This window comes from Prionailurus viverrinus, chromosome A3 (assembly GCF_022837055.1).
Source record: "Prionailurus viverrinus isolate Anna chromosome A3, UM_Priviv_1.0, whole genome shotgun sequence".
In the NCBI taxonomy this organism is placed as follows: domain Eukaryota; kingdom Metazoa; phylum Chordata; class Mammalia; order Carnivora; family Felidae; genus Prionailurus; species Prionailurus viverrinus.
The window spans coordinates 103,390,096-103,414,796 of NC_062563.1; the positions used below are offsets into that span (position 1 = coordinate 103,390,096).

General features: G+C 40.6%; 1 protein-coding gene across 1 annotated transcript in view; it reads right to left on the reverse strand.

The window, feature by feature from the left end:
• Positions 1-1,198: 1,198 nt before the first annotated feature.
• The window catches only part of TTL (tubulin tyrosine ligase), a 41,610-nt gene continuing 18,107 nt past the window's right edge, over positions 1,199-24,701 (reverse strand). The window contains exons 4-7 of the mRNA XM_047854107.1: positions 20,113-20,248; positions 18,918-19,187; positions 10,364-10,507; positions 1,199-7,398 (exon numbers count right to left, since the gene is read on the reverse strand). Of these exons, the coding sequence (XP_047710063.1) occupies positions 7,284-7,398; positions 10,364-10,507; positions 18,918-19,187; positions 20,113-20,248 (665 nt within the window). The 3' untranslated portion in view covers positions 1,199-7,283. The remainder of the gene's footprint in view (positions 7,399-10,363; positions 10,508-18,917; positions 19,188-20,112; positions 20,249-24,701) is intronic.

Sequence of the window (24,701 nt, forward strand, 5' to 3'; positions counted from 1 at the left end):
AGTTGGTTTACAGTGTTTTCTATTTCCTTGGTGATCTTCTGACTTGCTTTTCAGTTACTGAAAATGAGGGGCTGAAAATTTCAACTATTGTTGGAACTATTCCAACTATTCCAAATATTGTTGAACTATTTCTCTCTTCAATTCTGCCAGTTTTTGCTTTATGTTTCTTGGGGTTCTGTTGCTAGGTGCATATTCTTATAACTGTTATACCTGCTTGATGGATTGATCTCTTAACCATTATAAATGTCCTTCTTTGCCTGTAGTAACAATTTTTTTTCTTAAAGTCTATTTTGTCTAATATTACTATGGTCACTCAAGCTCTCTTTGAGCTACTATTTGCATAATTCCCATGCAAAAAACATAGTTCCCATATTTTTACTTTCACTTATTTGTATCTTTGCATCTAAACTGTGTCTCTTGTAGATAATATAAAGTTGGATTATGGTTGATTTGTTATTTATTTTGCCAGTCTCTGCTTTTTTGGTCGTAGTATTTAATCTATTTATATTTAATGAAATTACTGAGAAGGTAGGATTTATGTCTATAATTTTGCTATTTGTTTTCTATATGCTCTATATCTACTTCCCCTATTTCTTCATTATTGCCTTTTTTGTTAAATAGATATTTTCTAGGGTACGTTTTAGGTCCCTTGTCTCTTTTACTGTATATTTAAAGTTATTTTCTCAGTGGTTGATGTGTCTTGGTGTAGATCTCTTTGAGTCTGTCCCACTTAGAGTTTGTTGGACTTCTTGGATGCATTTAAAATTTTTTTTATTTATTTTTTATTTGAGAGAGAGAGAGAGCACATATATGAATGGGGGAGAGGGGCAGAGGGAGAGGGACAGAGTCTTAAGCAGGCTCCTCAGTCAGCATGGAGCCCAATGTGGGGCTTGATCCCATGACCCTGAGATCATGACCCAAGCCAAAATCAAGAGTTGGACACTTGGGGGGCACCTGGGTGGCTCAGTTGGTTAAGCATCCAACTTCAGCTCAGGTCATGATCTCATGGTTCATGAGTTTGAGCCCCATGTCAGGCTCTGTGCTGACAGCTCAGAGCCTGGATCCTATTTCAGATTCTGTGTCTCCCTCTCTCTCTGACCCTCCCCTGCCCACCTTTGTCTCTCTCTCTCTCTCAAAAATAAACATTTAAAAAAAAAAAAGTTGGACACTCGGCTGACTGAGCCACCCAGGCGTTCATTCTTGGATGCATTTAATGTTTTTCATCAAAGTGGAAAGTTTTGGGCTGCAATTTCTTTCATTATGATTTCTGCCTCTTTCTCTCCTCTCTTCTAGGATTCTTGTTATATATATGTTGGTAAACATATACATATCTGGAGCACTGTTCATTTTTGTTCATTCTTTTCGTTCCTCAGACTGGATGATCTTGATTGATTTCAGATTCACTGATTCTTCCTTTTGCCAGCTCAAACCTGCCTTTGAACACCTCCACTAAATTTTTCATTTGCACTAATGTACTCTTTAATGTCAAAATTCCTACCAGGTTCTATTTAAAAAACAATTTGTATCTCTTTAATGATATTCTCTCTCTGCTGACACATCATTCTCATCATTCTTTCAGTTCTTTAAACATTTTAGATAGTCTTGTGTATAAGACCAATGCCTGGGCTTCCTCAGGGATGGTTTCTACTGATTGCCTTTTCCTTCCATGGGCCATACTTTCTTATTTCTTTGCATGCCCCATAATTCGGGTTGAATATCGGAAAATTTTAATAATATAATGGGGCAACTTTGGAAGCCAGATACTCTATCCTCTGCAGGGTTTATAGTTGTTGTTTATTCTTTAGAATAACAATTTCTAATTATTCTTTAGAATAATAATTTCTAATAATTTAGAAATTATTTCCTGAAATAATTCTGTAAAGGCTATATTCTTTGATGTGTGGCCAGTGAAGTCTCTGCTGTTAGCTTAGTGGTTAACTAATGATTGACAGATTTCCTTAAACACTTGGACTAGTAAGTCTCCCAGCCTTTGCCAAGGGGTTGTGTGTGTGTGTGTGTGTGTGTGTGTGTGTGTGTGTGTGTGTACTGGGCATGCCTTCATGCCCAGGAAGGCAGTTTACAGCTCTGCATTAATCCTTCCTGCTTCTGAAGATCCTCCTGGTCATATAAGCTGAGGCAATTTAGGTCTCCCCAGGCATGCACAGAGCCCTATACATGTGTGTGGCCTTCTATAGTCTTCAGAAACTTTTCACAACTTCCAATGGACATCTCATTCCTCACCTTTTCCTTCTCAGTTTTTTGGTGGGCTTGTTGTTCATTCCAACTCGTGTAGTCTACTCAGGAAATTGAGGTGCTAAATCAACAATTGCTGCTGATTATTTTTAACAAACTCACCCAGGGAAAAGGTTGTTTACACTGGGCACACTTTGAGAAATGTCAAAGACAAGCCCTGAGATAAGGACTTAGATGGAATTGCCAGACAGGTCAAATAATGACAATTCACTGGGAAAGGGGCTTTGGAGGAGCTCCAACCCCACTCTGTACCCTCCCTTGGCTGCTAAACTCCTGGGTTTCACCGTGATTGTGGGGCTTTTCATTTCCAAGGCTACCATGGAGCTAGGAAAAGGGGGATGAAAATAGAGCAATTTAAAACATCACAAAACTTGCTGTTCTTACCAAAGTGCAACCATTTTTCTTTAATAAATATTTCTGGATTGTTGCAAACCTTTGGTTAACTTCCAGACAGTTTCTGCCAGTGTTCCCATTGCTTTCATGGAGAGACAATTTTCAGAGGACAGCAACACTCAATCTGCCTTTGGGGATGCTTTGGGGAAGACATCTTTAAAATATCACTGAACCTCTGGGGCTAATGGGATAACCCCATCTTCTTTAAGGAGAAGGGGCAGCTACTGACAGCAAGCAGGACCAGCCTCCAAGAGAAGTCCTCCACAAGCTTTGAACCTGTCCACTCTCAGGATCCTAAGTAGTTTCCTGCTCGGGTCCATGTGTACTTGTCCCTGCACCCTGCCTGTGCAATCTACATGGTGTCTAGTGGGTATGTGTTATATAGCATATCAGAAACTTGTTTGGAGTGCTTAACCAGCCAGGTTTTGCATTTATGGAAGGCCCTTTCTCTGTGTCAGAAGTGTGTTTATGGAGTGAAAGCAGCCATATATGGGAAAGATGTCCAGAGCATTCAGCCTCATCATGCATGAAGTCACAAGTTAACTATAGTTTACATAAATGACACTAACTGCCAGAGGTGTGCAAGACTTACCATATACCTGGCCTTAGTAAAGTCTTAGTAAAGACTTCATGGCCTTCTGGCTGATTGTAGAATCCTTTCAGAAAGCCCCTCTACCTCCTCCCTTCTCACAACCATGGGACTCATCTGACAATCTGCATCATGATTCAGACAATATACAAGACATGTAAGACATGGACTGGATTTTGGCTGTGGAAATTGTTCCAATGCTTCACCCTAGAAGAGCTCATTACACTTTCAAAAGACAATCTGTTGGCTTATGTATTCAGTAACATGCTGGGGTCAGCAAACAATGGCCACATCTGGCTTGTGTTTGTGTGTACTAAAAAAAAGAAATAAAAATAAAAATAATTTAAAAGTAGGCTCCCTGACCAGCATGTAGCCCAATGCGGGGCTTGAACTCATGACCCCGAGATCAAGACCTGAGTTGAGATCGAGAGTCAGACACTTACCCATCTGAGCCACCCAGATGCCTCTGTTTTAAATTTTTAAAGAGTTGGTTAAAAAAAAAAAGAAGAATATGCAACAAAGAACCTGTTTGGTTTGCAAAGCCTAGAATATTTACTAATCTGACCCTTTCCAAAAAAAGTCTGTCTACCTCTGAGTAACGAAGTCATGGATTCAAATAGCCAGTGCTCTCCTAGGACAGTCAACAACCACAATAAGATGATAGAACCCAAGGGCACAAAAATACTTGAAATATTACTTTAATGCTCTGGGAATTTTAAACATTCATAAAATCACCTTATTTTCAGAAGTCATTTCCTCTTAGGTACAGATCCTGTGTTCAGGATCAGAGACAAGTGTGTCACTGCATTTTTGCCACAGCAGCCACATGCTGCAGGAAACCTAACTCTGGCACCTTGTCTTCTCTAGTAGAGTCCCCCCCAAGCCCACAACAGGGCTGGGTCCACACGTGCTGGACACAACCTTGGCTGTCAATGAAAACACCCTCTGGGAGCTTCACCGCTGCTTGCGGATTCCGTGGATCCCATACGTTTCCAGCACTGCTAAGTCTGAGATAATGATCCTGAGGCACTAGTTTGAAACATCAAGTCAGCTGGGAAGTATGCCGGCACCTGCTCCACTGTATCCTACAGACACGGAGGCACTTCAATGTTCTGGGTAAAATCGAGTTTAGGATCACGCCAGGAGTTAAGTGTGAGGGAAGGGGCTTTTCTCTCAAGCGTTAATAATCTTACACATATTTAACAGATTTATAATTCCTGTCTGTTTACATTTGTTGTCAGGGCTTCACAAACTGTGTGAGTAAATGAAAGCACGTTTGCGTTTACAAATGCTGGGACAGGAAGCAAAAAGAGAACGTGCTTAGACAGCAGTTGCCTGTATCAGGGCAACAACATGGTCATTCTTAAAGGAATGCCTATCCTTCCAAAAGGAACTTTAAAAAAAAAAGTCCTAGGCCTTATCTGATTATTCTAAGGTAATAATGCATTTGTCTTTCCTTCTCAAGCAGTGGTTGAAGGCATCTCAGAGCATACTGATGCCTGACGTTTGGATTCGATTGGTCAGAGGTGGGAGAGAGGGGGAGGGTGTAGACACCAACATTTTTTAAAAGCTTCCCCAGTGAGTCCAGCATACCGTCAACACTGAGAACCTTGGTACTACAGGTTCTCGAGTCTTCCTAATTTCACCTGTCCTCACTAAACGCCCTTGAGGTAGTCCCTGGGTCAGGCAACAATTTCTTCCATGAGATAAGAAACTAAGGCACAGTGAGGTTAACGAGTTCATCTCACACTGTGCAGCTAAATGACACCACCAAGACTGGAATCATCTCCAAACAAAGAACACCTCCTCCCCCAGCAACTGGCGAAATGTACTCGGACTGCACATATAAAGACCAACTGAAGAGCGAGGCATAACCATCTGTGCCAAGGATATCATGGAAGGGTATGGAACAGTTCGGAGGCAACCATCCCACTTGATTGAAAATAAATGCATAAAATAGATACTTATTTGAAACCATGTGAGGAATGAAGCAGAACCTTCTTTTTAAAGCCTTACTTCCCTCACGTATATGCTACGGATTTAAATTTCTTAGAAAATCCATCAAGATCCATGAACTTCCAACATCTATTCTTAGCTCTGTCACTGTAAGCGCTGGAAAACTCTCAAATGTCCCTTGAATTTGGGTCGAAAAGATTGTTACAAATCTGCGTTCACATGTGATAGCACTACAGAAACCTCCATGCTTTCCCCAAAACCAGTCCACAGAGACCTCCCAAGGACTCAGACACTTAGACTTTCTAGACACTAACCCAACAGTGCTGGGCGTCCAAGACTGACCTCCACCACTAACTGTTTTATTTTGCTCTGGATGCAAACCTCATTATCTGTTTTCTGGGTAACCACCCGGGCTTTTGTCTTGTAATTCCAAATTCACAGAAAAGCTAAACCAGCTGGGCCCTTCTCCTTCACCCCGACATAATGCCATCACATCCTACACCCACTGCTGCCATCTATGAAATATTCCTTTCTTCACTGTAAGCTCCCACATCTCATCATGTTTGAGGAGGCGTTGCTCTCTTTTCTCTTTTTAAAAGTCTCCCTGACTACAGAACTGTTGTCTGGTGACAAGTAGAAAGAATGATGGAGCACATATATACACGCAGGAAGAACACAGCATGTATTGGACAGGGGGCCTGCTGTGGTTCCCAGCACACTCTATGGAGGACCTGTTCAGTCAGCTCACACTGAACCCAAGTAGCATCTTGTTCTTCCCACTGGTAGTGATGCAGCCTCCTGAAAAATCTACAGAATATTTGATCCAGTAAATGGAAACTACACCTAATAGGACACATTTGTTGACCTCTAAGATGCTCTGTGGAGCTCTGAAACCATGTCTTCCCCAGGCCAGACATACACCCGTTCGGAGCCTCACCCTGATGTCAAGAGGCAGAAGCAGAGAAAAGAACAAAACCCTGGAACAAAACCTCTTCCAGCTCCTGCAGGAGGTGCTTGGAGAGCAAGAAAATGGAGGAAAGCCACCTGGGTCTGGGGCAGTGCCACCTGGTGGCGGCGGTGGGGTGTATGTGGAATTCTACTCTCCTGCCCCCTAGAGGGGTTTTTACAAAAGTTAAAACAGCAACAACAACAACAACAACAACAACAACAACAACAAAAAGAGAACAAAAGGGAACTTTGCAAAAGTGCAGGTAGAGTTCTGGTTAAAACCAAGATAACTGAGAATCATCATATTTCAAAGATCCACCATACCCAACTATTAAGTAAAGCAAGACATCGTGTTTTTTTCTCTCTCATGCTTATTTGATGCTTATGTTGTGGCAAACTTGCTGTTTGGTTTCTAAAACATGCACAGAGCAGATCGAGAGCAGCATTTGCCGTTTTGGTGCCCAGCCCACAGCAACCCTGACAGGTGACTGACCAAACACCATCAGGAACGTGGTGAGGAAAACCCCCTTTGCCGCGAGGTGGCGCCTGGCACGGAACCAAGGACTGTTGGTACATGCTTGTCCAGACTCCCACGGGCAGGGTGCTGTGGAGAGGGATGGGCGGGGAACACATCGGCCACCTCCCGAAAGCTATCACATCCGATCCCTGTCCCAGACAAAAGGGTTGGAGCTGGGCATAGAGCTAAGGCACTAAGGCTGCAGCAGGTGGAAAGACACCAACCAAAGGTCCAACAGTCTCGATCCCCAGGGAGGAGAGGCGCTGCTCACAATGCTGCCTTAGGATAAAAATTGGATTTTTTTTTTTTTTTTTTTAAAGAACGAGAACATAAAATAATCAAGTCCCTGTCTTTTCCCCTTAGAAGAATATTGTAGTCTCCCCTCAGAGAAGTTTGCCGCGGTTTTCACATCTCGACAGCAGTGCTGCGAGCGCCACCTGGGAACCCCTGAGCAACCACTCTTCAGGGAAGTCGCCTTTTTTTCTCATGCTCTCTCTTCGATCATGGCTTGGCCGGTTGCCTCTCTTTCTCCAGTTCTGGCTTGGGAACGAGCGATCCTGACCTTTCACCTTCCCCTGGAGCAGGAGCTCATGCTTCTTCTGAGGCAGCTCTGGGCGCCTCCCTGGGTCACAGCTTGATGAACGCGGCCGGCTGGACGTGCTGTGGCTCCACGTCTGGGGGCGGGAAGACACTGGATATGGCTATGTCCACGATGCCCTGGCACAGTTCTGCATAGAGCTTCCTGAAACGGGTTTTTAGAAATATCACTGAAGATGTTCATCAAAACGTACATGAAAAGTCATGATGTTTATCACCAGGACCTGCCCTAGATGTTCCATCTCGTGACCAAATTTATAAAACTGGTTTCCACCGTACATACGAATGCTGCACGAGGCATGGCATGAAGATAAAGCACCCCGTTAACAAACATTTCTAGAAGGTCTCAGGTGAACAAACAGCTCCTGCTCTCACCGGCAGGAAAGACAGGCAATTTTCAAGGGTAAGTCTTTCATCTGGCCTGTCTGCAGTGGGTATAATGCCCCCTCTCTGTGTGGCTGAGGAAACTCCAGGAAAGACAGCTAAGGAGTCACCCAGGAGTGACAGCTAAGCCAAGATCTGGAGAACGAGTGAAGTCAGACAAACAGTAGATGACGGGGGTGGGGGCTGAGTGGCTCAGTCAGTTGAGTGTCTGACTTCGGCTCAGGTCATGATCTTGCGGTTCACAAGCTCGAGGCCCATGTTGAGCTCTGTGCTGACAGCTCAGAGCCCGGAGCCTGCTTTGGATTCTGTGTCTCTGCCTTTCTCTCTGCCCCTTCCCTGCTCATGTTCTGTCTCTCTCTCAAAAATAAGTAAAAACATTTTTAAAAATTTAGAAAAAAATTTAGAAATTTTTAAATTTTAAAATTTTAAAAATTTAAAAGAGGAGAGGAGAGACAGACCCAAAAAGGCAGAAGGAGTGGGAAAACAGGGAAGGGGAGAGGAGAGAAAGAGAGAACATGTTGGGGGAGGGGGAAAAGAGGGGCAGCGCCCATGGAAGGAGCAGTGTGCATGGAGAGTGGGTTTTACAGGGGCAAGAGCAGAAGAGGAGGTCCCTGTTGGAGGCTCTTGGCAAAAGCGTCCACGGTGATGGAGGATGACCTGTGGGAGAGCGAGGGCAGGGAAGGTGGATGGCAGGGGACTGCCAAGGCTGGAGGCCAAGCTGACAAGCCTCAAGCCAGAATCTGAGGGTAATGGAGAGAAGGAGGCCGGATCTGGGTCGGGATTCCAGCTTAGATTCTGTGCAGAGGGGAGGTGGTCATTCACGGGGACGGGAGAGCCTGGGGCAAGGGGTGCCTCTCAGACAGCCACAGATATCCTTCCAGGACGGTGGGCAGGCCGGTGCAGACACTGGTCTGGAACTTTGGCTGTGATGCAATTTGGTGGTTTTAAAATTATGAAGTTGAATAAGATCACGTTCAGAGAAAGCGTAATAGAGAAGACAAACAGCCAGGGTAATGAGGAACAGGGGGCCAATCTTGCCCACCCCTCCTCAGGCAAACCCTCCCGGTACAGAGTGTGCCTGAAGCCACAACAGAAGAGCATCTCAGCAAGGTGTGAGCAGCTGCCTCAAACACTGCCGAGAGGCTCAGGGAAGTGCAGACAGAAAGGGGCCGCTGGACTTGGCAACATGGACTCGGCTGGGGACCTTAGAGCAGTTTCTATGGGATGGAGGGGACAGCATCTAGCCCAGAATGATCCACGGCATGCATGAGGGCAGAGGAAGAGGAGACGGCCTGAGCAGGCGCTGCTTTCTAGAAGTCTGGCTCTGACCCGAGTGGGGAGGAGGAGTCTCTGGAGCAGGACATGGCATCAGGGGAGGGCTCTTTTCTGACAGTTGTGGAAATCTGCTGTGCACCCACGTGCTGATGGGAACCACACCCTGAAGGGGGAGAAAGGATGATACTGTGAATGAGGAAGGCCAGGGACGTAGGACAGGAGTGGGGATAGGGCACAGAGCACGAGGGAGGACAGAACCTTTACTGCAAGGACAGGGGAAAACGGGCAGGCTGAGGTGGATCTGGTGAAGAGAAGATGTGAGCCAGCCTGCTCTCCCCCTTGCTTCAGTCTGCTCACCTCTCCTTCCTCCTTCCGACTCAGTTCCAAACACCACCCCTCAACAGCAGCCCTTTGCTCAATGATATTACCGTTCACATCCTTTACCAAGGATAAAATGTCCCAGCTTGTAATCTGTATTTGTCTGGTCCTCTGTCATGCCCGCAGTCTCTCTAAGGACAGGGTCTGCACCTCTGCTCATGACTGTGACTCAGGGCCCAGTACGGGGCCTGGCGAGTTGGGGGGTACTAACGAGTACTGGTCGGCTGAAGGGAGTGCCGAACAAGACGAATCACACCCGCCATGTCGCAGCCACTGAGCGCGTGGCAAAGGCCTGGCTGCTAATGAAAGAGCTACTTGTGTGTTAATACTGCCCCTTGTAGGTTTGGGACTTTCTCCTAAACCTGTGGAGGAAGATCACCTCAACTCCTCCAGGACATGGATGTGGGGAACCATGGAGGGGTTTCGACCTGATGAAAGTGAATCTTTAGAAAAACCAGCAGCATATGAGGATAAGGTCCGTCTGACTTTCCCTTACATCTAAGGCCTCCATCATGCTTTTGAGGGCACATTCTGTTCATCTGTGCAACTCCCATAGCGCCTGGCATGGGGCATGGTTCCACTGGATGCTATGTCCCCCTTCTGAAGGCTCTCCCCTCCTCCCCTTGATGCATGTGACACTCTTCTCTTACATACCATTTCTAGCTCCACTGTGCCTACAATGCCTTCTCAGAACACTTCTTGCCCAGGGAGCCCCTCAATTTCTTGGTCATCACTGTCCCGGTCCACTCACAGGACCTGCTCCCTGAACCGGTCACACAAGAGGGTCTCCTCTGGCAGTTTTCTAGCTTTGTTGAAACTTTTATAGCAACTACCGCCCACTTGAGCACAGACTACTGCTCAACACACATGGGGGAATTAGGAAGGACTGACTCAGCAAAGCCCCCTGACCCCCGCCAGCCAGGGTCCGGCCAAAGGATACCCTCCCTGACAGCAGTTACATGGTCTACACTTGAACACTTTGGTAATGGGAACTCACTACCTTGCCAAGATAGGCTATTCCTACTGTGGAACCAACTTCCCATTTGTTAAAACGCAGTGGTGTTCAGGCTTACTGGGCACAAGCTGGGGCGCCGTTGACCTCAATGAGCCAGACCTTCAGCTCCTCGTCCACCATGAAGTCAAAGCCAAAGAGCTGGAAGCTCTGGTAAGGGAGGTGCCTGGTGCTGATGGCGGGCTCCACGCTCATGAGGCAGCTTCTGTGGGGCAGAGTGGGAGAGCTCGCTGAGAACGGGTTGGTTGAGGGAGAAGGAACACAGAAGACATACTTGGATGATTTTATATCAAAAGTGCTGATAAAAATCCACTTTGACTTAGTTTTTATTTTATTAAAAAATTTTTTTAAATGTTTTATTTATTGTTGAGAGAGGAAGAGAAAGAGGGTGAGTGAGCAAGCAGGGCAGGGACAGAGAGAGAGGGAGACACAGAATCCAAAGCAGGCTCCAGGCTCTGAGCTATCAGCACAGAGCCTGACACAGGGCTCAAACTCACGAGCAGTGAGATCATGACCTGAGACGAAGTCAGACGCTTAACCAAATGAACCGCTCAGGTGCCGTGAGATTTTATTTTTAGGTAATCTCTACACCCAACACCCAGCTCGAACTCACAACCCAGAGATCAAGAGCTGCACACTCCACAGAGACAGTTGGGTGCCCCAATTCTCTCTTTTAAATTTGTTACCAACAGATTATTCAAGACAATACTACTTATCAAGCTATTTGTCAGAAAACTCTGCAGTCCTGTTCTTACAGGTAGGGGCTGCTTTCCTACCACAGCGCTGAGTCACCGTGGCCCGTGGATTCCTCCAACAGTAGGGCTGCTGCCATATTTGTTTGTAATAAATAAAACACTCCCACGCATTTTTGCCATATGAAAGAAATGGACTACCATTTGGTGAAGGGCAGAATTTGCAGTGAAGCTGGCCTCATTCATTTCTTCCACTAGCTCCAGTTCTAATGCCAAATTATTACTAATTAAAAGAATTCATTTCTTTCACTGGCTCCAGTTCTAATTCTTTCACTAGCTCCAGTTCTAATGCCAAATTATTACTAATTAAAAGATTTAAATATTGAAATAGAAAATAGAATTATTATGAACACCACTACTGTTCAAAAAAATTGGGAAAAAACACAAACACAAAAAAGTTCAAAGTCAATCTCAGAAAATGAGTAAGTACATGAGATCTAAGGTCAGGGGGCTAAGGCCAAAATTTGGAACAAGTTTTTTTTTAACCTCTCTGGGCCAAGCTTTGATTTCTTTATCCATAAAGGAAGGGGTAAAAATAATACCTAGTCCTAGTGCTGGGATAGTTCAATGAAATAATTTATAAAGAACCTATGAATAATAAATCACTGTTTTTCAGAATAACCATCCCAGACAACCTATGCTATTTGTTTTATGAAGACCTTCCCTGATTTTTCCCTCAACTGAATGTTGGGGCAAAATATCTATTCTAGTAATAAAATATGTTATGACAACTCTAAGATTACCAGGAATGGCTTTCCTCCTACACAACTGTATGTTTAGAAGGAAAAATAAAGAAATTGGCTTCCATGTAACTGACTCCATAATGTATCTGTACAGGTAGTTTGTGACTAATGACATTAAAGAACTGGGACCTTTAAAAAAAAAAGAAAAGAAAAGAAAAGAAAAGAAAAGAAAAGAAAAGGAAAAAAGAAAGAAAGAAAGAAAGAAAGAAAGAAAGAAAGAAAGAAAGAACGAACGAACTGGGACCTCTGTGAACTTGGAGCCGGGGTCTTGCTCCCCCGACTTCCCTCCATCTCGACCCTCTCCAAGTGTCAACTTACTTTTTCTCCCCCTGAAAAGGAAAATATTTCTATGCATATATTTAAACCTTTAAATATAATTTTGGTCAGTTAGCCATTTAACAACCAACTGGAATAAAATTTTCTTCTCTCATTCATTTTTAACCTACACTGGTAAGGCACATATCACATTTTTTTCTGTACCTTTATCTCTACTATGAAAGAATACCCTTAACTTTTTTTAAAACATTTTTACACATGACATTTTGCTTTATTTTTATTTTATTTTTTTCTTTCAGTTTATTTATTTATTTATTTTTAAATTTTTTTTTTAACGTTTATTTATTTTTGAGACAGGGAGAGACAGCATGAATGGGGGAGGGTCAGAGAGAGAGGGAGACACAGAATGTGAAGCAGGCTCCAGGCTCTGAGCTGTCAGCACAGAGCCTGATGCGGGGCTCGAACTCACAGACCGCAAGATCATGACCTGAGCCGAAGTCGGATGCTCAACCTACTGAGCCACCCAGGCGCCCCGAGTTTAGTTTTTTGAGAGAGAGAGAGCAAGCAGAGAAGGGACAAAGGGAGAGAGGGAGAGAGAGAATTTCAAGCAGGCTTTGTGCTGTTAGCACAGGCCACGGTGGGGTCCAATGCCATGAACCATGAGATCATGACCTGAGCTGAAACCAAGAGTTGGACTATCAACCGACTGAGCCACCCAGGCGCCCCCTATTTTATTAAAAAAAATTTTTTTTAAACATTTAAATTCATTTTTGAGAGACAGGGACAGAGCGTGAGTCAGGGAAGGGCAGAGAGAGAGGGAAACACAGAATCCAAAGCAGGCTCCAGGCTCTGAGTGGTCAGCACAGAGCCTGATGCAGGGCTGGAACTCATGAATCACAAGATCATGACCTGAGCCAAAGTTGGATGCTTAACCAACTTAGCCACCCATGTACCCCAAATGTTTGTTTATTTTTGAGAGAGAAAAAGAGACGGAAAGAGCGTGTGCACACGTGGACACGCTTGCCCATGCGTGAGAGGGGGAGGGATAGAGAGCAAGGGAGACAGAAGACCCAAAGCAGACTCTGCACTGACAGCAGAGAGCCCTATGTGGGACTCACAAACTCACAAACCAAGAGATCATGACCTGAGCCAAAGCTGGACACTTAAGTGTCTGAGCCACCCAGGCGCCCCTAACTTTTGTTTAATTAAAATATCCTTTCCAATATTATAATTAAGAAAACATTTAAATTTAATAGATGTTCATGATAGAAAGAAAGAAAGAAAGAGAAAGAAGGAAAGAAAAGAAAGAACCCCAACGAAGTGAAAGAAACATGCTCAAACAGATAAAGGAAAAACCAAGAGCCAGAAGCAAATCAAAATTAAATATTTTTTTAATTTGCTGGAAGCTCAAGATTAATAATTCACTTTAAAGAATTTTTTTCATCATTGGAGACTTTATACAGTACATCTTTTTTCAGCAGGAGTGGGAAGTTAGGGGGAGGCTAGCAGGGGGAAAAAAACCACACACATACACGCGTAAGAGCTGTTGGGAGCATTTATAGCACCAAAGTAGCAGCACTCTCTGAACTGTACAGAACAATGGGGGAGTGGTGATGGTGGTGGTGGTATAACAAATATCTAATAAATCTTTTGCCTAAAATAGGAAATCTTTCTTCAGCATACTTGATTTCTCTGGTGTCAGAATTCCAAGCACCTACAATCCCTGAAGGAATGGGACTCTATAATTATTCTGCCAGACTCTATAGTAGAATACATTAAGGAAAAAGTCTCAGTCATTGTGACAGGTGGTAATGACAGAACAGATAAGAGACCAACAGAACAGAATGGAGATCACTCACATAAAGGATCACCTGATTTATAACAAAGCCTCACCAAAATACAGTGAGGAAAGGTCAGCCTTATGCACAAATGGTCCTGGGTCAACGGGATACCCCATAGAGAAACATGACACTTGACATATAACAATTCAGGTAGATTATAGGTCTAAAATATAAAAGATAAAGACCAAGATGTCCATCGACTATAGAAGGGATAAATCATGTAATAATCACACAATGAAATATCACACAGCAGTAAAAAAGGTAAATTACTCCTATGCAACAATACAGATGAAACCCATAGGTATAGTTGTGAAAAAAGTTGAACAGGAAACAGGAAATACATATAATTCCATTTACATAAAGTGTAAGAGTAAGCAAAAGGATGGTAATAAAAGTCAGAAGAGTGGCTATCAGTGGCATGAAGTATATATTTTGAGGGAGTTCAAGACAGTATTCTGAGGTGCTGTAAATATTTTATATCATGATTCGTGTAATGATTATCTGAGTATACGCATAATTAGAAGTTCACCACACTGTACACTTAAGATGTATGGAATTTACCATACACATGTTATACCTCAACTTAAAAAAAATCTCTATTGGGGGCTCCTGGGTGGCTCAGTCGGTTAAGTGTCCGACTTCAGCTCAGGTCATGATCTCGTGGTTCGTGAGTTCAAGCCCCGCGTCAGGCTCTGTGCTGATGGCTCAGAGCCTGGAGCCTGTTTCAGATTCTGTGTCTCCCTCTCTCTCTGACCCTCCCCCATTCATGCTCTGTCTCTCTCTGTCTCAAAAATAAATAAACGTTAAAAAAATTTAAAAAAATCTCTATTGGATTTAGTAAACTATAATAAATGAGTAATAGCAGTAAAAAATTATTTGCAGGCATATCAAGAAACAGGACCGAGAGAAAAAACAGACAACAGAAGCAAACATGTAAGTCAGGGGTTGGCAAACTTTTTCTACAAAGGACCAGACAGTAACTATTTTAGATTTTGAAGGCTACAGAGAGTTTCTGCTACGTATTCTTCTATTTCTAAAAAATCTTTTAAAAATGTAAAAACCACTTTTAGCTTATGGTTTATATGAAAACAGGCTTTAGGTTGGATTTGGCCCATAGGACATAGTTTGCTAACCTCTACTACAGGTAATTCAAATTTCAGACTAATCAAATGAAGATGTTAAAGAATCACTGTTAACATGTTCAAGACGATGTAAGACAAGTGGGAAATTTCACAAGAGAACTATAATCTAAAAAGGGTCAAATGGAAATTCTAGAACCGAAAAGCACAATCCCTAAAATCAAGAGCTCAAGAGATGAGTTATCAACACATTTTATTGGCATTTTCCTTTTTCCTTTTTAAACAGGTTTCAATTGCTAAAGAGACCAAATGATACACAAAAACCATGGGAGAAATATGAGACAGTGAAAAGGATTGGTACCATGTAATTACAGTCCCAGAGGAAAGAAGAATGGGACAAAAGCCAAAAGGGAAAAGATGGCGGCCATGAATATTCCAAAACAAATAAAAGACCTGTAGCTGCAGATTCAAGAAGCACTATGACACGTAGGCAGCAATAAGTACAAAGACAAGTATACACAACTCACAGTAACGCTTATAAAAATCAATGAAAATAAATCTTCAAAACAGAGAAAAGACACAGAGCAAGCTAAAATTGTTGCTGACACCTCAAAGGAAGAGACAGAAGCCAGAAAGAGACAGAAGCCAGAAGACAATGGCAAGCCATCTTCAAAGTGTTTAAAAAAAAAAAAAAAAGATTTTGTTGATCTAGAAATCCATTTCCATAACATGTCTTTAAAAAATCTTTCCACGTCTTTTAAAAAAATAAAGAAAATAGGTGCACCTGTGTGGCTCAGTTAAGCATCCAACTTCGGCTCAGCTCATGATCTCACAGTCCATGACTTTGAGACTGGCATCAGGCTCGGTGCTGAAAGCTCACAGCCTGGAGCCTGCTTTGCCTCTCTCTTCTGCCTCTCTCTGCCCCTCCCTCCCCCCTCTCTTTCTCTCAAAAAAATAAACAAACATTTAAACAAATCTTAAAGAAAAAAATGTAGATAAATTATTAGATAAATAAAAAACCAAAATGATTCATCAGCAGCAGACTTTACTTAAAAAGGAATAAAAATGAGTTTTTTAAGAATTAGGAAACTGATGGGGCGCCTGGGTGGCTCAGTCAGTTGAGCATCCGACTTTGGCTCAGGTTATGATCTCACGGTTCGGGAGTTCGAGCCCTGCATCGGGCTCTGTGCTGACAGCTCAGAACCTGGAGCCTGCTTCAGATTCTGTGTCCCCCTCTCTCCCCGCCCCACCCCTGCTTGTGCTCTGTCTCTCTCTGTCTTTCAAAAATGAATAAACATAAAAAAAAAAAAAAAGAGTTAGGAAACTGATCCTAGACAAAAGCAAGAAAATGAATGAAAGAAAAAAAAGCAACATAAAAGGTTAAAATGTATAGGAAAATCTAAATGACTATTAACTCTATAATAATAATGATGATGATAATGATGATGTCTTGTGAGTTTAAAATATAGGTGGCATTAATGACCACCACGTATCTACAATCCAATTCCTTTAGGATCCTTTCTCTGGTGCCTTCTGCTTCCCCTTCAGAGATAACCACTATTTTGAATTTTATGTTTTTCATTCCTTCAGTTCTCTATTTTAACCACACATGCACATTCCTCTAAATAACTTCAGTTTTGCTTTTCAATTTATATGAACAGAATCAACCTGTATGCATCTTGTATACACAGTTTATATTTTTTGTAATTTTTGCTTGACATTATGTTTGTGCAACAGCAGTGAAAATATCCTTCAGGAATAAGGTGAGACAAAGGCATTCTCAGATGACAGAAAATTAAAAGACGTTATTACCTACAGAACGAACTGCTCTAAAAGAAATGCTAAAGTCTAATGGGAAATAATACCAGAGAGAAACTTGGAACTTCAGGACTGAAGGAAGAGAATAAAAAAAGGCAAATAAAAAAATATTTTTCTCTTTTTATATTTAAAGTGGGTTTCTTGTAGACAGCATACAATTTGGTTTTGTATTAAAAAAAAAATCCAACCTGATAATCTGTCATACATATAATATATACATATGAATATTGGTAACAAAAATTATAACATTACGTGGTAGAGATTTCAATGTATGTAGATGTAATATATACAACAACTATAGAGGGGGAGAATTAAGTGAACTATAAGGTTATAAGTTTTCTGCACTTTATTTGAAGTGATAAATTATTAACTCTAAGAAGGCTGTGAAATAAATATTAGGTATATAAATCATAATCCCTAAACACTAAGAGAGAGGGAGAAAGCCAAATACTCAACAGAAAAATTAAAATAATTTTTATTTAAAAATTCTAAGTAATTCAAGTAAATTCAATAATTCTAAGTAAACTCAAATAATTTCTATTTAAAAAAATTTTTTTTAACATTTATTCAGTTTTGAGAGACAGGGAGACACAGAATCCGAAGCAGGCTTCAGGCTCTGAGCTGTCAGCGCAGAGCCTGACGCGGGGTTCAAACTCACAAACCACGAGATCATGACCTGGGCCAAAAAGTCAGAGGCCCAACCAACTGAGCCACCGAGGCACTGCAGTAAATTCAAATAATTTTTTAAAAGGGAGGCAATGGGAAAATGAAAAACAAAACCAAAAGGGGACAGATAGTAAATAAAAAAATAGTACATATAAATCCAGCCAAACCAATAATAATTAAATTCAAATGATAAAAACACACCAATTAGAAAGGTAGAGATTACGATATTGGCTGTTTTGTTAAACAAAACAAAAACAAAACCTAACTATACACTGTCTACCAGAAGCCCACTTTAAATATAGAACGGAACAGAATAGGATAGAAGTAAAGGGATGGAGACATATCACTAATCAAAAAAAGCTGGAGTGGCTACATTAATTAATATCAGACAATGTACTTTAAAATAAGAAATATTACCAGAGATAAAGACAGAAATTACATATGGATAAAGTGGTCAGTTGCCAAAAAACAAAAAAGGTAACAATTCTAAATGTGTATGCACCTAAAACAGATCTTCAAAACATATAAAGCAAAACTGATAAAACTAAAGGAGACGTAGATAAATCCAAAATTATACTTGGAGACTTCAATGTTTTCCCTTTCAATCATGAACAGAACAAGCAGAACAGAAATTCAGCAAGGATGTAAAAGACTTGAACACTAATCACTTTCACCTAATTCACATTTATAGAACACTCAGCCCAACTATAGCAGAATAAATGTTATTTTTAGTGCACATGGAACATTCACTAAAACTGGATCATATTGTGGGCCATGACACAAACTTTAACAAATTTTAAAGTATGTTCTCTGACCATGATGGAATTAAAATAAAAATCAGTAATAGAAAAATATGTGGAAAATCCCCAAATATTTGGAAGTTAAGCGAAAATTTCTAAGTAACACAAGTCAAAGATGAAATCACAAGGAAAACTAGAAAATATTTTAATAAAATGAAAATGAAAACACAACATAGCAAAACCTGGGGGATGTGTCAGTAAGTATTTAGAGGGAAACTGACAGCATTAAACGCACTTAAAAAAGGTAATCTCTCAAATCAATGGTCTAACCTCTTGTGTTAAGGAAACTAGAAAACAAATTAAACCCCTCAAAAAAAGCAGAAGAAAGGAAACAATAAGGAGCATAAATCACAGAAATAAAAAATAAAAACAATAGAGAAAATCAGTAAAGCCAAAAGGTGACTTTTTAAAAAGATAACACTGATAGACCTCTAGCCAATAGAGGTAAAATAGAAGATACCAATATAAAGAGTGCAAACAGTGACATCATTACAGTTCCTACAGATACTGAAGGGATAATAAAGGAATTTAACAAATAACTTTTGTCCTTAGAGAGCTTAAATGGAATAATTCCTTGAAAGGCACAAACTGTCCAAAGCTTCTTCAAGACACACAACCAAAAAAGATACAATTCAGTTACCTTATTATATGTTTAATTTGTAGCAAGATACTACTCTCCAGCGTAATGTTCAAAGCACTTATTAGGTACTTATTGAACTCCTCAAAGAACATTTCATTCCCTTCTTCGTACTTTCCATAGTTCTTTGAGTATTCCTTCTGAATGCAGTGATTGGTCAAATGGCAGGTTTTGTCTTGGAAATTATCAACATGATATGGTTCTGAAGCAGTCCGAAGCACACCCTCTTTGTAGAGGTAGATATTATACTGATGATCCACTAAGACCCAGCTTCTGCAAGTCAATGAGAACAATTTTATTCAAAGTTTCTCCACAGTATATATATCATCCCCATTCCTTACCTTTTTTGGAGGGATGTAGAGGAAGGAGGTAGATTCTAAAATTATATCAGGAAAGCCATAGCCAAGATAGCAGATTATGAATCTGCTATTAGCTAAGAGAGCAGATTATGACATAAATGACAAGAAGACTTTGATCAGTTCAAAAGATACAGCATTTTAAAGAGATCCAGATGGGCTGGGTCCTAAGGTTTATCCATGAAACCTCCATTTGCCATGTTTGCTCTATTAGTAATCTTAAGAGGAAGACTGTTCACCCTGAAGCTGATCTGACACAGGACTGGTGTTGAAGAAGAGCAAGTCATTACAAAGGCATCAAGAAGACAGAGTCCTCAATGAGGAAATGTCAGCAAGGCCACAGGAAGGCTGGGGACAGGGCTGTTTAAAGCACAATACAACCTCTTACTCTATGCCAGGCCCATTGCTCAGAAAGTTAAAATCCAAAAACCTAAGGTGTGTTTATGAAATTCTTAAAAAATAGGACACAAATAATGAAGTAAGAACATTATTATTTTGTTGTGTCTTAATTATGAGTTGTATGTACATCTCACAGCTTTGTCCATAAGCAAGCCCCATACATTTAGACTCTCTTCTTTGGAGCCACAAGTCATTTTGATTAAAGAAAACATACAAAAAAGAGAAATCCATAATTTTAGCAACATTTCTACAAAGAAAAGAGAAATACTAAAGGAAAAACAGAAAATTAGGTACAGAACCTCAGTTCTATTAAGCTGTGCTCAATTTTGGCTACTTATGAAACGTGGTCAAATACTTCCTTACATTCCATGTTACCCTCCTCATCACCCACCCCTGCATTATTTTCACCTCAGTAACAAAAACTCCAGACACTGATGCATTACCGAATGTCAAATTTGCGGTGACCTGGCTCCAGAAGCAGAGGGTGCTCAAGGTATTTCTGGATCACATGCACCTGACCCTGGTTGTCAATGAAATCCAGAAGTTCTGAAGCCTCCGAGGAGATGAGGATGCCTTCACCTAACAGGGCAAAATTGTAACAGAAATCAGTCAAGTTCATCCCAAGAGTTAAAGCTCTCTACAAAGCCAGCGGGGAGATACTGGGAGAAAACTGGAAGGAGGCTTCTACTGGACTGCTCACTCTTCCTCTTCCATCCCTTCAGTCCCCCAAGTCTCTCACACTCTCCCCTCTGCCCATAAGGGCACCAGGGCTATCTACTTCCTTCTCCACATAGGACCATGAACACTAACTACTTTGACAGGCTCCAACCATGAAATTTCCATTTTTACAGACATTCAAAACATCCAAGCATCCTAAATAAATGCCACTCTACTGTTGGTCACTAGCTACCATGATCAAAACTTTAATAAACCCACCTCTCACTCTACAGCTTATAGAAATATCCAGAAGGTTAGAGCATAAACACACTTGTACAAGTCAATTCCCTATAGCATTGTAATAGGAAAAATTATATACGTGTAAAGTGTCTATCAACATTAAATAAATGTCCTTTCAACAGTTGTATTGAGATGCATATTACATACTATAAGATTTGCCCTTTTAATGTATACAATTCAATGGTTTTTCATATATCCAAGAGATTTGCAACCATCACTAACAATTTCAGAACATTTTCCTCACCTCCCCCCCAAAACCCATGTCCATTAGCAGTCACTTCCCATTCCTTCCTTACCCTATTCTCTGACAACCACTAATATACTTGATGTCTCTATGGATTTGCTTAGTCTAGATGATTCATATAAATGGAATCATAAGATATGTGGCCTTTGTGTCTGGCTTCTTCACTTAGCATAATATCTTCAAGATTCATCCATATTGTAACATGTACCACTACTTCATTCTTCCTTTCCAGGACTTGGTAATATTCCATTGTGTGGATATAGCATTTTTGTTCATCCATTCATCAACTGATGGACATTTGAGATTTTTCCATTGTTGTCTGGTACTTATAAATAATGCTGTTATGAAGATCTTCATACAAGTTTTTGTGTGGACATGGTTTCAATTCTTTCATGAATATACCTAGGAGTGAACAGTCAGGTCATATGGTAACTCTATGTTTAACTTTTTGAGAAACTGCCAAACTATTTTCCAAAACGTCCATGTCATTTTACATTCTCAATAGCAATATATGAGTATTTCAATTTTGTCACATCCTTGCCAACACTTTCTGTCTTCTTGATTATAGCCATCCTAGTGCGTATGAAGTGGTATCTCATTGCAGTTTTGATTTGCATTTCCCTAATGACTAACAACATTGAACGTGTTTTCATGTGCTTATTGGCCATTTGTATATCTTCTTTGGAGAAATGTCTGTTTAGTTTCTTTGCTCTTTTGTTAATTAGGTTGTTTTTGTTTTTGTTTTTTTTTACTCTTATCCGAGTTCTTTACACATTCTGGATATAGGATATAGATCCACATTCTGGATCCATTATTGCACGGATCCCTCAGTGTTGTTACAACTACTTCCTTCCTCATAACACCCTCCTGACAACTACTAATCTGTTCTCCATTTCCATAATTTTGTCTTTTCAATAATTTTATATAAATACGATTATATAGTATGTCATCTCTGGGGATTGGTTTCTTTCATTGGTTTCTTTCATATGTTATGTTCCTCATAACACCCTCCTGAAAACTACTAATCTGTTCTCCATTTCCATAATTTTGTCTTTTCAATAATTTTATATAAATACGATTATATAGTATGTCATCTCTGGGGATTGGTTTCTTTCATTCAGCATGATTCCCTGGAGATGCATCTAAGTTGCTGCATGTATCATTCCCTTTTATTACTAATATTGCAAGGTATCAATTCACCACAGTTGGCTTAATCCTTCAGCTTTTTTTTTTTTTAATCATTCAGCTTCTGAAGGAATCTGAGTTGTTTCCAATTTGGGGCTATTACAAATAAAGCTGCTATGAACAATCATGTATAGATTTTTGCATGGATGTGAGTTTTTATTTTTCTTTCTCTTTCTTTCTCTTTTCTTTCTTTCTTTCTTTCTTTCTTTAAGTAGGCTCCACACCCAACGTGGGGTTCAAACTCACGACCCTGAGATCAAGAGTCACACACTCCACCAAGTGAGCCAGGCAGGCACCCCAACTTTTAATTTTTCTGGGACAAATGCCCAAGTGTGTGCAATTGCTAGGTTATATGGTTGTTACAGGTTTAGTTTTACAAGAAATCACCAAACTTTTTTCCATAGTGGCTGTACCATTTTACATTCCCACCAGCACTGTGTGATTGGTCTACTTTCTCCTGACCCTTGCAGCATTTGCTGTCATTACCATTTATTTTAGTCATTTTAATAGGACTGTTGTGGTTTTAATTTGCATTTCCCTAATGGTTAATAACATTGAAAATCTTTTCATTTGTAATTTTTTATCTGCAGAGCCTTTCAACGGTATGCATTCTCATGTCTTTTGCCTAGCTTCTTTTATTTATTTATTTTAATTTTTTTTTTAATTTATACCCAAATTAGTTAGCATATAGTGCAACAATGATTTCAGGAGTAGATTCCTTAGTGCCCTTTCCCATTTAGCCCATCCCCCCTCCCACAACCCCTCCAGTAACCCTCTGTTTGTTCTCCATATTTATGAGTTTTTTCTGTTTTGTCCCCCTCCCTGTTTTCATATTATTTTTGTTTCCCTTCCCTTATGTTCATCTGTTTTGTCTCTTAAAGTCCTCATATGAGTGAAGGCATATCATTTTTGTCTTTCTCTAATTTCATTTAGCATAATACCCTCCAGTTCCATCCACGTAGTCACAAATGGCAAGATTTCATTCTTTTTGATTGCTGAGTAATACTCCATTGTATATATATATACCACATCTTCTTTATCCATTCATCCATTGATAGACATTTGGGCTGTTTCCATACTTTGGTTATTGTTGATAGTGCTGCTATAAACCTGGGGGTGCATGTGTCCCTTCAAAACAGCACACCTGTATCCCATGGATAAATGTCTAGTAGTGCAATTGCTGGGTCGTAGGGTAGTCCTATTTTAGTTTTTTGAGGAACCTCCATACTGTTTTCCAGAGTGGCTGCACCAGCTTGCATTCCCACCAACAATGCAAAAGAAATCCTCTTTCTCTGCATCCTCACCAACATCTGTTGTTGCCTGAGTTGTTAATGTTAGCCATTCTGACAGGTGTAAGGTGGTATCTCATTGTGGTTTTGATTTGTATTTCCCTGATGATGAGTGATGTTGAGCATTTTTTCATGTGTCAGTTGGCCATCTGGATGTCTTCCTGGGAGAAGTGTCTTTTCATGTCCTTTGCCCATTTCTTCACTGGATTATTTGTTTTTTGGGTGTTGAGTTTGATAACTTTTTTATAGATTTTGGATACTAACCCTTTATCTGATATGTCATTTGCAAATATCCTCTCCCATTCTGTCAGTTTCTTTCGCCTATTTTCTAATTGGATTCTTTTTATTTTTTTAACTGCTGAGTTTTAAAAGTCATTTATATACTCTAGATATATCCTTTGTCAGTTATGTGGTTTGAAGATACCTTCTCCAAGCCTATAGCTTGTATTTTCATCCTCTTTAATAGGGCCTTCACAGAGCTAAAAACCTCAGTTTGTTGAGATTTAACTTATCAACTTTTACTTTTATGGTCATATATGTGATATCAAGATTAAAAACTCTTTGCCCAGCCCTATCTCCTATTTATTTTCCTGAAAAAAATTTTATAGTTCTATACTTTACATTTAAGTCCACAAATCCATTTTGCATTAGTTTTTGTGTAAGGTGTGAGGTTAAGGTGGAAGTTCATTGTTTTTTGTCTAGGGATATCCATCTGCTCCAGCACCATTTGTTGAAAAGTCTATCCTTCCTCTATGGAACTGCTTTTGCACTTTGTTAAAAATGAGGTGGGCTTGGGGTGTGGTTAAGCGTCCAACTTCAGCTCAGGTCATGATTTCATGGTTCAAGGGTTTGAGCCCCACATCAGGCTCTTTGATGACAGCTCAGAGCCTGGAGCCTGCTTCAGATTCTGTGTCTCTTCCCCTGCTCTCTGCCCCTCCTCCACTCATGCTCTGTCTCTCTGTCTCAAAAATAAATAAAACATTCCAAAAATGTTTTAAATAAAAAATGAGGAGGGCATATATGTGGGGTTTATTTCTGAGTTCGCTCTTCCACAGATTCATGTTTCTGACCCCTCACCAATACCACAGTGTAGTGATTTCTGTAGCCATATAGTATGCTTTAATACCAGATACAATGACTCTTCCCATTCGATTCTTCTTTTTCAAAGAAATCGTTTAAGCTACTCTGAGGCTTGTGCTTTTCCATATGAATTTTAGAAGAAGCTTTATGTATACACAAAAACCTGGCTGAGGTCTTGATAGCAATCATAGTAATCATATTAAATCTACAGATCAATTTAGGGTGAACTGACATCTTTACTATGTTGAACTTTGCAATCCACGAACATGGTGTATCT